The 13,430-nt window shown below is 30.7% G+C and overlaps 1 protein-coding gene across 1 annotated transcript in view; it reads right to left on the bottom strand.

Annotated features, from left to right (window-relative positions):
• The window catches only part of LOC129222917 (cell adhesion molecule Dscam2-like), a 564,289-nt gene that overhangs the window by 181,319 nt on the left and 369,540 nt on the right, over positions 1–13,430 (bottom strand). Inside the window, 2 exon segments of the mRNA XM_054857478.1 lie at positions 5,853–6,146; positions 8,491–8,679. Of these exon segments, the coding sequence (XP_054713453.1) occupies positions 5,853–6,146; positions 8,491–8,679 (483 nt within the window).

Here is a 13,430-nt window from a genome sequence, read left to right on the forward strand (position 1 = left end):
GACCATACATTTATTTCACTTAAATTTCAAAAAGAGCTTTCGACTTATGCAATTAAACGCTATAAAATCACATCTAAAGGAATTAAAAACTTTGAAAAAGAGATTTCAGAAAAATTAACACCATTCATTAATTCTTGCCAGAATATTTTAACACCATTTGAACTTAATAAATTCTCAAATAATTTTATTACTACTATTCAGAATTGTTGCAACAATTCGTTTAAAATTAAAGATATTTCCAACAAATTTGAAGTAAAATGGTGGAATAATGATCTACAAAAAGAAAAAACAAATCTTAATAGATTAAAAAGAAAATTGAAGAAGCAGCCAACACCAGAAGAAAATGTTAGAGTCAAAATTGAATACAAAAAAGCCAGAGCCCAATATTTCCGAAACATCAAAAAACAAAAGACAGAAAGTTGGCGCAATTTTTGCAAGCAAGCATCTGATCCATTTGGTAAAGCTTATAAATCCTGTTTTGAAAAAATTAAGCGTCCAACTACTTTGCCAATTTTTAATGACGGAGCTACGCAAAAAGAAAATTTGGAATTCATTTTAAATGAACTTTATCCAATACCGCAAAGAAATCTGTTATCTAACTGCCAGATCTCAACAACTACATATTCATCTTTCAATGATCTTTCAAATGTTGAACCGGAAATTTCAATTGAAGAAATTAAAAATTCTCTGAATTCTTGTAATAGTAAAAAAGCCCCCGGATTAGATTCAATAGATTACGCAATAGTTAAACTAATCTTTGAAAAACTACCACAACTACTACATTGCTTTTATAACAAATGCCTCAATCTTTCTTATTTTCCAGATGTTTTTAAAATTGGAAAATTGATTTTATTTCTCAAACAAGGTAAAGATATTAAAGATGTTTTTTCATATCGTCCTATAACACTTTTACCAACATTAGGAAAACTTTTAGAAAGAATAGTTGTTAAAAGAGTTCAATTTTATTACCAAAATTTTTCTCCAAAAAATCAATTTGGTTTCAAAAAAGGATATTCAACAGAGGATGCTTTACAAAATATTTGGGAAAATCTTCTTGATTATAATATAACAGGTCATAAATTAATAATTTCCTTAGACATTCAAAGAGCTTTTGATAGCATTCCACATCCACAACTCCATAACAAAATTTCTCAATTACAGTGTCCTAATATTTTGAAAAAATTCCTTCACAGTCTGCTTGAAAACAGAAAATTAATAATGGATTCTAATAATGAATTTGTAATTCATAATCAAATGATAGGCGTCCCACAAGGATCTTGCAGCGGTCCGTTTTTGTGGTCATTAATAGCAGAAGATATTCTACACACTTCAATGACAAGAGGAGTTTTTATTCAAGCATTCGCAGATGACTTTGTGATTGGCGTTGTTAAAGAAACAATAAAGAGCATGGGAGATGAAGCAAACTCAGCTTTAATACAATTCAAAAAATGGGCAGATTATTATAATTTGAAAGTCTCAACAGATAAATCAAGTTTATTACTTTTTAGAAGAAAAACTAAGAATCAAAATATTAAATATGGGACTGAAAAAATTAAAAGAGTAAGGACTTTAAAGTATCTAGGAATCATTCTTGATGAAAACCTTTCATTCTTACCACATATACAACGCCTAAAGACCAAATCAACCAATTATTTACAACATTTAAGACGCCTGGCAGGAAAATATTGGGGCTACAATATTCGTTTCAGAGCTCGCTTATATGATTCTGTTTTTCTCAGAACAATAGCTTATGCATCTCCAATTTGGGCAAGCAATCCAACTACAAGATTGACTTTAAATCTTTTGAAATTACAACGTCCTTTGTTATTACATTTAACAGGAGCTTATGCAACAACAGCAAATAGTTCTTTACAAATAATCACCGGTATACCTCCGTTAGATATTCAAATTTCCTACGAAGCAAAAATGGGAACATTACTCAGACTTAATAAGGACGTTGTCACATGTTTTGGAATTCTTCGAGCCTCTTCCTTTGAAAAGAAAATCAAAACAATTTTATTTCATCCCAGTGTTTCCTTAACATCTTCATTACAAATAAACTCACCAAATTTGGAAAATTCAAGCACTAATATTTCTTCCTTCCGTTACTTCACAGATGGCTCGAAAACAAAACAAGCTACAACGGCAGCTTTCCTTATTTTAAATAACACAACTCCAACTGACGAAACCACATTTCTTCTAAATGTCTCCAACTCTATTTTTCAAGCAGAAGCGTTAGCAATAAAAGAAGCAATAGATCATGCTGTAACCCACAATAACTTACCATCAATTATGTACAGTGACAGTCAATCAGTCATTAAATCAATTGGTAATCTAAACCCAACAAACTCTTTAATAGCTGAAATCCAACAACAACTAATAAATCATGATAATATCAAAATTTCTTGGATTAAAGGTCATTCAACCTCTGCTGGAAACAATAGAGCCGATTTTCTCGCAAACCAAACAGCAAATGGACTCTTAGTACCAACAAAACAGCATCCTTTGCCATTTCCAAGAAGTTTTGCAAAGCATAAATTATTACAAGATCTACTGACTGATTGGCAAGAACGATGGGAACAATACATAACAGGAAGACTAATCTACAAAATCCGTCCGAAAGTTAAACTTACTCCTTTGAATTTAAATAGACAATAATTTTTTCTTTACTGGTCATGGCCCTTTCCCTTCATACTTGAAAAGATTCCATATTAGAAATAGTGACCTCTGCAGATGCAAATCAATTGGAAATCCTCAACATTACATACAACATTGCATTCACACTTCTTCATTACATCTTCGTTCTTCTGGCAATTGGACTCAAGACTTAAAAAACTATTATTCGTTTCCTGCAGCAAAAAAGAAAATTACAGATCTTATTACATTTCTAATTGACCACGAACATTTTCTCTTTGGATATTTTTTTTTAATATATAGGCATTAAGCATTTTAATTAATTTTTAAAATTATTATTTTTATTATTTATTTATTGATTTTTTTTATTATTATTATTTTTATTTATTTATTTATTTTTTTTTAAATTCATATTTTTTTTTCATCTATTTTTATTTATTTATTTATTTTTATTTATCTTAATGTAAATATTTATATATATTCTTTCTTATTGAACAAAATTATTTTCTTCTGTGTATATCAAAATTTATTGTTTATCAGTGTGGAGTATTGTTAAATTTTCTCGTACGTCATCCCATAATTTGTGAAATTTAACATTGTTGAATGTGTACAAAAGGATGACGTATTTAATTAAAAAAAAAATCTTACGCAAGTAGGGGAATGTGGAGCAATGTGTGAGGTTAAGATGACTGAGCTTTTTAAAAATGAACAAATTAGAAATTTATTTTGAAAATAGCAGTATATGAATAAAGACCATTCTATTTTATAATAAAACTTGTATTGAAACAGTATTTTTTATTTTTTACAGTAGATTTGCGCTTTAAAAAAAATGGACAATTTTAACTTTATTTTTCCATGGGGCAAAGTGAAAAAATGAAATATTTTCTATTCAATTAATATCAAATGAATCAGTAAATAAAACTTTTAATGGATTAATGAAAAGATACTAAAACAATTAACCAAATATTAAATTAGTTAATTAATTAATATATGAAGAAAAAATAAATGATCATGTAAAAGAGTAAATAAATAAGAAAATAAGTGAATGAATGAATAAATATCAGTGAATTTATAAATAGAGGAATACAAGTCAATGAATAAATAAATGAATACGTAATTTAGTAAATAAATGAGCGAGTAAACAAAATAAACTATTTCACGTTGCCCCATCTACTTTGCCCCGCGTGTTGTACTTGACTGATTGTAGAAAATATTTTAAACACAAATAAGCTTAATATTAAATAAATAAATTAATATTTAAAATGTTAATAACAATAAATTTATTCTTTTATAATAACAAAAATAACTTTTGATTTGCAACAAAATATTACAATATGAGTATTAATCTTTTTAAAATTGCCTGTATTATCAAATTTTCAATGTTCGATAATATATTTTACTGTCTGGAATAGATTACACATGCTACTATATAGTACAAATAATACCAGATACGTGGCGCTAAGAGCAGAGTAAATATTTCATCATTTCAATTTGCCCCACATTCCCCTACATCAGCGGATGCAATGAGAAATACTTAACTCATGACAATATGAGCTGACCTCAGACATATCATTTTGACCCATATGATCTATCGGTTTGACGCCATGAGTTTGTTTCGCATCGTTTTTTATGTTTCTACAAAATTCGCATTGAAAAGAGCGTGGCTTAGAAATAAATACTAAGCGGTAAGTGAAAATGAAGTACTAGCACGTTTGTGTTTTTTTGGCAGTCGAAAATGTCCTGATTATCAGGATTTTTATCAATGATTTCGATGATTTTTGAAAGTATATTTGAAGAGCTTTAATGATTTTTGTCTGCATATTTAAAGAGTGTTTACTGGGGGGGGGGGGCGTTGTTCGTAGTATCCCACCCTGACTGGAGTTAGGGTTAAAATTTCAACTGTCAAAATATCACCAAACAGTAGGCAATTGCTTCGTTCCAATGTAGCAGCAAATTTAACCGCCATACCTTGACGAGCGAGTTTCTAGTTTTATTAATAATTAATAATGAATGCTAGTGCCGTTTGGGATATTTTTAATATTTCTTCGTTTTTTGCTTTTTTTAGTGATTGAGTGTTGCTATACTAACATACTAAAAAAGTAAATTATTAAATATTTCTAAGTTTTATAGATTATTTGAAAGGAATGAAAAAACGTTTTAATTTAATTTTATTAGTGGTTTAAAAAAAGGAATGGTGTCCAGTTCCAGACCCCTAGCTGGAAGCTTAAATTTAAGCTGTGCATCAGGCGTAGATGTCTTGAAAAACAACTTTTTAAAAGTACGCATCGAATAAGTTTTATATTTGTACTATTTTGTAGCTTGTTTTGCAATAACAATTCATATGCGTACCCTCATTTTAATAAATTAATGTCTTAGAGCTATTTTTATGGACCGTTTTAACAATAGAAAACATCTCATACTTTAAATTGTCGCTAAAAAATGCGAATGGGCGTACCTCACCTTGAGTCTTTTGCAGAAAACTGATTTAAAGATTTCCAGTTTAATGTATCGCTTGAGAACCACCACCATTGTGAGGGACTGTAACTTTTTTACTATTTATTGCAGAGATACGCCCTTTTGTTATATTATAAAATCGACTTTGGATTTTCTGAGGTGGTCATAACTCATTTTTCGATTTTATTTTTTGAGCAATCACGATTGCTTATTGTTCTTATTTGACTGTTTTGATGTCCTATGATTTTATTCCCCCCCCCCCTCGCCTCCTTCTGCAGCACCAATATCGGCCGGCCGCTTCACTATACTGCTCCTTTAGCGAAAACCGTCTCCAGGTTGCGTCACTTGCCTACACAGACACGCATACATTCACACACCTACGCACACACACCTACACACACACACCTACACACACATACACACAAACACATACACGCACACTAACAGAAACATACACACACACCACCACATACACACAACTACCCACACATAAACATACCCCCCACACACAAACACACAACTACCCACTCACAAACACGCTCGCTTACATACACACACCCTCGTGATTGCGAAAAACAAAATTTGAATTAAAGATGTCAAAGTTCAAATTAATTTTTATTATCGTTATTTAATTTATTTATTTATTGATTGATTGATTGATTTTTTGAGGTACGCCCATTTGTCTTTTTAGCGACGAAATTAAACAAAATAATAATGACAGTTTTGAATTTTTTCTTGCATAAATAACTGTTTAATAGACTTACCTCCAGTCATTGTCAATGTTGCAAAGACATATTCTGCTTCTGTAGCTCCAGCCTCGTTATGAGCCGACATGAACAGTGTGTACCACGTTGCTGTACTCAGCCCTGTAACTACAAATTCTTCATGTCTAGGGTCAAGGTTGCTAGACACAAGAATCCATCCGCTCTGGCCCTTCGTCTTGTATTGTACCACAAAGAAGGTTATGTCACAGCCACCATTTTTCCAAGCTCGAAGATTGAGAATAACAAATGTTGTATTGACGTTTAACAAGGAAGACTTCTCGGGAGCTATTGGAGCTAAAAATAGTGTTTATTAATAAATACATTGATTTAACAGATTAAAAATAAACTTAAAATATCTTCTCTTTTCCTCTTACTGTCAAAGGCGAACGTAAAGTAAACTTTATTTGCATTTTCTTTCATTATAGACACATTTAAGAAATAATTTGAGTGTTACCTGCCTTTCATACTTTCAGTATTTTTAATGCCTGTTCAACCGAGCATAAGGGTATGTATTTACTTGGTGGATTATTTTTTCAATTTAGCGAGTCTTGTAGAATAACTTGATTTGCTCAAAATGTAAACACTAAATTTTAAATTTCAGCAGCATATTGTTTTCAGCGACGTTTGACTAGTTTAGCGAACATTTTTAAACGCGCCAAAGGTTTTCACGTTTATTAATTCTTACGCTAATTTTTACAACACACACACACACAATGATGCTTTTTTTTCCCATTTAATTTCCTCATAATGCTGAAGCGCTTAAATTCCATTTACATTTTAAACAGGTGTTTATTTATTTATTATTGTTATTACTATTATATTTTACTTCATTATTTTTTAAAACAAGCAAAAGTTTAATTGTAACAAAACTTGGATGGAATTATTTTAATTGTTTTCTAAATACTGAAAAGTAATTTTATAAAATCTTTTTACGAAAAGTTTCCATGTGTTGATTTTTGAAATCTCTATTGGCATGTTTTCCCTGGTGAATTCATTTTTGTTCCAATGTAATTTTTTTTTAACTTTTAAATGATTTGAATGCTATGAATGGTAATGCCTTTTGATACTAACTATCATTTTTATGCCTAAAATTTTATTTGGTAGGTTTTCCACATTTTTTTCTTTTAAAATCATTGCATCTCTATGCATTTTTTGTGCATTTTATTATTTCTTACTGTGCAAAAAATGAAGACATAGAATTCAGTAACTGCGTTTATTCATCATTTTCAGGATAGTTCTTGAAAAAATGACTAATTTGGAGTTCAATTTCAAAGTTAGAAAAAAAAATCTCTATTGGCATGTTTGATTTTATAATTACGCATAGTTTTACTAAGAACAAAGTTTTCTAAAGAGTTTTTTTTTTAATCAATTCAGATTTTGAATCAGAAATTAAGCCAAATTTTTGGGAAAAAAACAGCATGACCAAAACAATTAATTAACATACATTTCCAAACAGCAAACTTATTTTTGAGCTCGTTTGAAATAGTTTTTTAATGCATACATTGTAATGAATAAGAAGAAATCAATATTCAATATTATTAACTCCCATTGATATTTATTGAAGCTGTAAAGTTACATTACTCAAATAGTTTTTTAAATGTTTCATTGCAAAAAATGGAATAAATTATCAAACTTTTTTTCATTAAAATATTTTTATATTAAATTATTTCGTAGGAGAGAAACACCTTCTTCAGTTTATAACCATGGAATTTTGTTTTAAAACTTAATTTTTTTGAAAAAAGAGTGTCATATATATTTACTTTTTGTTTAAAATATCTTTTCAAACACAAAGGAGGAAAAACACCCCCTTAAAATTGAATTAAATACTTTATAACTCTATTTTGAATTCTCGCTTTGAGAATAAAATTATCTTGTTTGTGTGCAATTAAAAGTTACTATAAAATTCAACAGATGTCGCTGGAGTCTGAAAAGGTTTTTGTTTGATTGATTGATTTCACACTACAACTTATATTGAAATGACACAGCTTGATAGATACACGTATCAAGTGAAGCCTTGGATTAAGTAAAAACCTCTTTACTTGAAAACAGGATAATATTTTCAGTAAAACTTCTGTTATGATTATTGCTTGTCCGAGGCCACTAAGTAAAGCTTGGAGCAAACGCCTCAAACTTTTTACAATGCTTGAAGAAGCAGTAAAAAAAAACCTTTGTGCAAAAAATTAAAAAAAAAAAAATAATAATAATTAAAACGCTAAATCGCTCAACATTTCAAACAACTGTCTGCATGTGCTTGAGGGTTATTAGCAACCCCTTTTTCAACACACTCGACAAAGTTGTACCATATGGTATTCAACTTAGCAATTATTTTGTTCTGCTTGAACAAATCTATTCTTGAACACTGGTTTGAAGTTCTTGAATTATATTCTCCCCACTATTGTAAATGGACGTATAGTGGAAATAATTACATATTTTCCGTGATGTTTTGAAATGAAAGTGGAAAGTTTTCATTTCATAGCATAACCAGTTGAAGCTTTCTTTCGCTGTTTTGTCGAAATGGGGGCAATAATCGTACTAAAATACCATTGAGCAGTTAAAAACAGAAAAATAGTGAATCAAAGTTACCGTGAATAACTGTAGTTAAACAAATAAATTTAGTACTTATATGAATTTTACTTACAGCCTCCTTGAGTTGTTATGCTGATGACATCACTAGGATCACTGCGGCCAATATCGTTGTACGCTATTACATGAAATTGGTACCGCGTTCCACATTTCAAGGACCTTAGAGTATACGAACTTTGAGATGGATCCGTTATTTCCACTTCATCCCATTCTGCTATCTCAGCTTTGTAGAAAAGCTTGTATCCTAATAAAGAAATGTTCAATTTGTATGTTTCTTTTTTTAGAGAGATAGAGGGAGAGAGAGATAGAAAAGTCATAATGTGTGTTACTATGTAATTATACTTACAGATGATAATAAAAACTGTATCAAAAGGGGGTTAAACAACAATACATTTATTTAGATCAGGGGTTCTGAACGAGTGCCATATAGCCCCTAGGGGCCACAAAACAAATCACGGAGACAAGAGGAAATAATGTGAAAAAAAAGGGGAGAAATGAACCTTGAAAACAAGTCCATGGTTGAACTTTTTCAAGTTAGTTAACTTTTTTATATAAGGCTAAAATATTACATTAATTTTAACCAAATCTTTTTGACAAAAAATTAAGTATCTATCAAAGCTGTGGAAAAAACTGCATAACAGTCGAATGCATATGTTTTAAAACCTCAGGAAATGCATCATGCATAAAAAAAAAAAAAAAATCATTCCTTTAATGGTGCATATTCAACAATTATGGGATTACAAACCTGCTTTTTAGATGACTTATTTTTTATGGGAATAAAAGAAGAAAATGAGTAAAATAAGTGTTAGTAGTTTTGTTAGATCCAGAAAAATATGAATTTACAAGCTGTCTCTTTTTGTGTTGCTTCACTAGTTTTTTTTTTTTTTTTCAATATTTCACCAAATAATAGAAATCAAATTTTTTGTAACACAATTTTTAATTTAAAAATTATGTACTCAGATAAAGATACAATAAATTAGTTAATAAATTAGTATCAACTACAACAATTTTGAAAGTAAGATTGAGAAATTGTGAAATGGTTATCTTGTCTGTATGTGGTAAATTTAACAAGAATAGGGAATAAAAAGTCCAGTTATTTCCAAATATCGAGTATATTTAAAGCATACATTGTTCAACTTCTGATTTTGTTCTGTTGTAGATCGAAGCAAAAAATAGTGGGGTTATTCCATTTTAAATCAACAAATTTTCAAAAAAGTTGTTGCATCACCATTTTTGATTTTGATGAAAATTTGCACGTGCGCTCCTTTCATTTCCTAGACCTCAAAAAAATATATTTTTTATTTTTAAAAAATTTACCCTTTGATATATAGGCCATTTTTGTTGTTGGCAATAGCAAAAATAGGGCATTTTGATGCTTTGTCTTATGGACAATAACTTTTTTCTATCAAAGCTTTTGAGCTCAAACATAGCTCATTGGAAAGCTAAGAAAAAGATCTTTACATATATGGTATCAATAACATTCAGATTTAAAAACAATACCAATTTTTTCAAGGTCAAATTTTGCGATGAAAAATTATTTTTTTATCACTTTGAAATTAAAAAAAACTTATAAAGGGCTTAGAATAACCGGCCCTTTTTTTCATCATATATTTATATGCATGGCTACTTATTGTATAAAAAAAATTGGCTTGTTACTCCACCCCCTTTATGAGATATGCTCCCCAGAAGTTGCATATTTTCAAGAAAATCCAATTTTCAACGCTAAAAAAATGCATGAGGGGGGCCAGATAAAAAAAATTTTTATTTGTGATATTTCAAGTACTTTTTACCAGCTTTCTAACAAAATAAAAGTTACTTTGTTATTCAAAGGTGTTTGGCAAATATAAGGGTCTGAATTTTTAAATAATTGCATTGAAACAACGCAATAATTTTTCACTTTTTAATCTTAGTTTTTTATTGAAATGTAATTATATATCTTATTCTTTGCTTTAAATGGTTAAAAAAAAGACTTGAAGAGTTGACGTATTGTATTTGAACTTTAAAAAGATAATTTAACATTTTTAACACTTAGGGACATAAATCTTTCAATGCTATTTTCTTCAGTATTTTGTCTCACGGAGAAGAGTTGATAAATGTTCACTCATCACAGGTGTGATATTGTGACCTCTTCCTTGTGCAGACCATAATTCGGATGCAATCGAGATTTTTTAATATGTCTTTCAACTAAACCCAAGTTTAATCATTATCACTTGATTTTTTAAATGATGTTCCAGGTCCTTTAGGATGAAAAAGCGGATCCTGTATTCTTCTTCTACATTGCATACTTTTACTTCCAACACTTCTCCTTGCCACCAGTCACTATCATACATACAGCAAACATAATCTGATAATTTTGATCGAATTCTTGCTTTTTGTTCAGTAGATTCGTCTTTCATGATCTGAAAAATTTTTAAATCTGAAGGAACAGACGCGCGTCTGACATGAATGATATGTCTGTTGATAGGGATGTAGCAGTGAAAAGACAGTTTGGGGTAGTGGTAGTGCTGCTTTATATTTTTTTTCAAAATCCTTTGCTACTATGTTAACATCATCACAGGAAACATAGAAAATTGTTAAACCATTAATATGTTTGGTTCAGTAATCATGTACATCTAATGGAAATAAGATTTGATTATTAATTGGGCGCTGTAAACTAGCCTTTCGAACTGGCCTCTTTACTGTACCACCAATCCCATTGCATGGGCCTTTCCCATGGGACTTAGCAAAAATATGCCACTCTGCTTTTGTACCAAAGTCCTCTTCATGGTGGTTGAGGTTAATGAAGTTCTTTCCGTTTTTATATTGAGCAACAGACCCATCTGAAAAGTAGGTTAATTTTGAAGCTGAAGGGTGATTTGCCTTAATTTTTTCAACAAGGATCTTTGTGGTAGTGTTGTGATCCAGGTAATCACTTACAAAGCAAAAACTTTCAGCTTGAACATTTCCATTTTTTTGCCAGTATACAACAAAAGGATGAAGTGTGCATTGAGCACCTGGCCAGTGATAGGTCCGGACCTCGTCCTGGACAACACAAGAAAAAATTTCTGAGAAGTCTCCAAGCACCAAAACTTCTACCTTATCCAAGGGTGCACCTATGGTAGGTGGGGTAGGGGCAAGCAAGGGCTCAACCCCCCCTTAGAAATTAGAACTTCTTTACCTTTAGTACTTTAGAACATTTCTTCTTTTTCCATTAACGAATAAGTTATTTTTAAAAAAGTTAAATTTTACTAACTCTAATTGGTACTGAAATCGGTTTCTACAGGGAAAATACCCTGCTGAACCATGAGGAAAATATATAAGCCTCCCTCAACCCTTAAAATTTTGCCTATGGGCGCCCATGCTCTTTTCTAGAGCGTCTTTTTTTTGATTTAAAAAACTCTGCTTGCTTACTGGCAATGAAATGGTGGCTCTTCAAGTGTTCCAAATTTTCACAACACTTAACCAAAAATTCTTGCAAGGGGGGCGGAATAACAAGCCAATTTTTTTATACAATAAGTAGCCATGCATATAAATATATGATGAAAAATAGGGCTGGTTATTTTAAACCCTTCATGGGTTTTTTAATTTTCAAAAGTGATAAAAAAAATAATTTTTCATCGCAAAGTTTGACTTTGAAAAAATTTGTATTTTTTAAAAATCTGTTCTTTATTGATACCATATATGTAAAGATCTTTTTCTTAGCTTTCCAATGAGCTATATTTAAGCTCAAAAGCTTTGATAGAAAAAAGTTATTGTCCATAAGACAAAGCATCAAAATGCCCTATTTTTGCTGTTGCCAACAACAAAAATGGCCTATATATCAAAGGGTAAATTTTTTTAAAAATAAAATATATATTTTTTTGATGTTTAGGAAATGAAAGGAATGCACATGCAAATTTTCATCAAAATCAAAAATGGTGATGCGCACCCCCCTTGTTGATTTAAAATGGAATGACCCAGTAGTTTAAAGCACACAGAAAGAAACTAAACGAACAAAAATAATCCAAAAAACTTCACATTTTTAAATAGAAATACAGCGAAACCTGTCTATAACAAACTGTTTATAACAATAAACCTGTCTATAACGATAGCCTGTCCATAACACTATCATTTTTAGTTCCCAACAGCATCGTTGTAGACAGGTTTTACCGTAAATAGAGTTTAGCGAAAATCGAGACTATGTCGTGCTGCCATCTATTAACAAAGTGAAGTAACGTTAACTCACACTGAATAGTGGTGCCATCTACAGGAGGAAAATTATTATTGTTTCCTTTATTAAATCTTAGTATAACATTTGTTGGACAGTTCAATGCGTGATAATTGACATAACAGATTAGGAAACAAGACAAACGCTAAAAATCACGGAAATATCAAGGATGAAATTAAAAAGAAAAAGAAAACGAAAGAAGCAAGGAGGATAATAACATGTCGGAAAAATAATTAAAACGTAAAGAGAGTACTAACATTCCTGAAAAAGAAAATAATTTAAAAACGATTAAACAATGATAAAAAATATATAGTGTATGGATACTAATCATAATTTCCCGTGACTGAATGATTTTAGGCATAGTTTTAAAAAAAATGTAGATCATTCAGCAGAATCTACATTCAGAATCATAAAAGAAATTTAATGTGAGAAAATTGTTCCTTTCGAGTTCGAATATCGACCCAAAAAAGGGGGGGGGGGGAGGGGTAATGCAGAAAAAAAGGGAAAAAAAGGACGGGGGGGGGGAAACGTCCGATGGAAAGGAAAATATGTTTTGCATATGCTTTCAAAACACCATTTTTCAGTAATTCTTGGAGAATTTATCCGATTCGTAGACTATGTTTCAACTTCGTCAGGATTGCACATTCCATCCAAGAGCATCCCCGCATCCCCCTCAAATACTGCAGAGAACTCTCCGAAATGAGAACATCGCAACAAGCGAAAAACACACCTCAAATTCCTTATTTATTTCAGTCTGCGCCACGGACCCCTTCATGGGCACCCTTGGTTTCGCAAGGACACTTCACCAT

Source organism: Uloborus diversus, chromosome 5 (assembly GCF_026930045.1).
Source record: "Uloborus diversus isolate 005 chromosome 5, Udiv.v.3.1, whole genome shotgun sequence".
NCBI lineage: Eukaryota > Metazoa > Arthropoda > Arachnida > Araneae > Uloboridae > Uloborus > Uloborus diversus.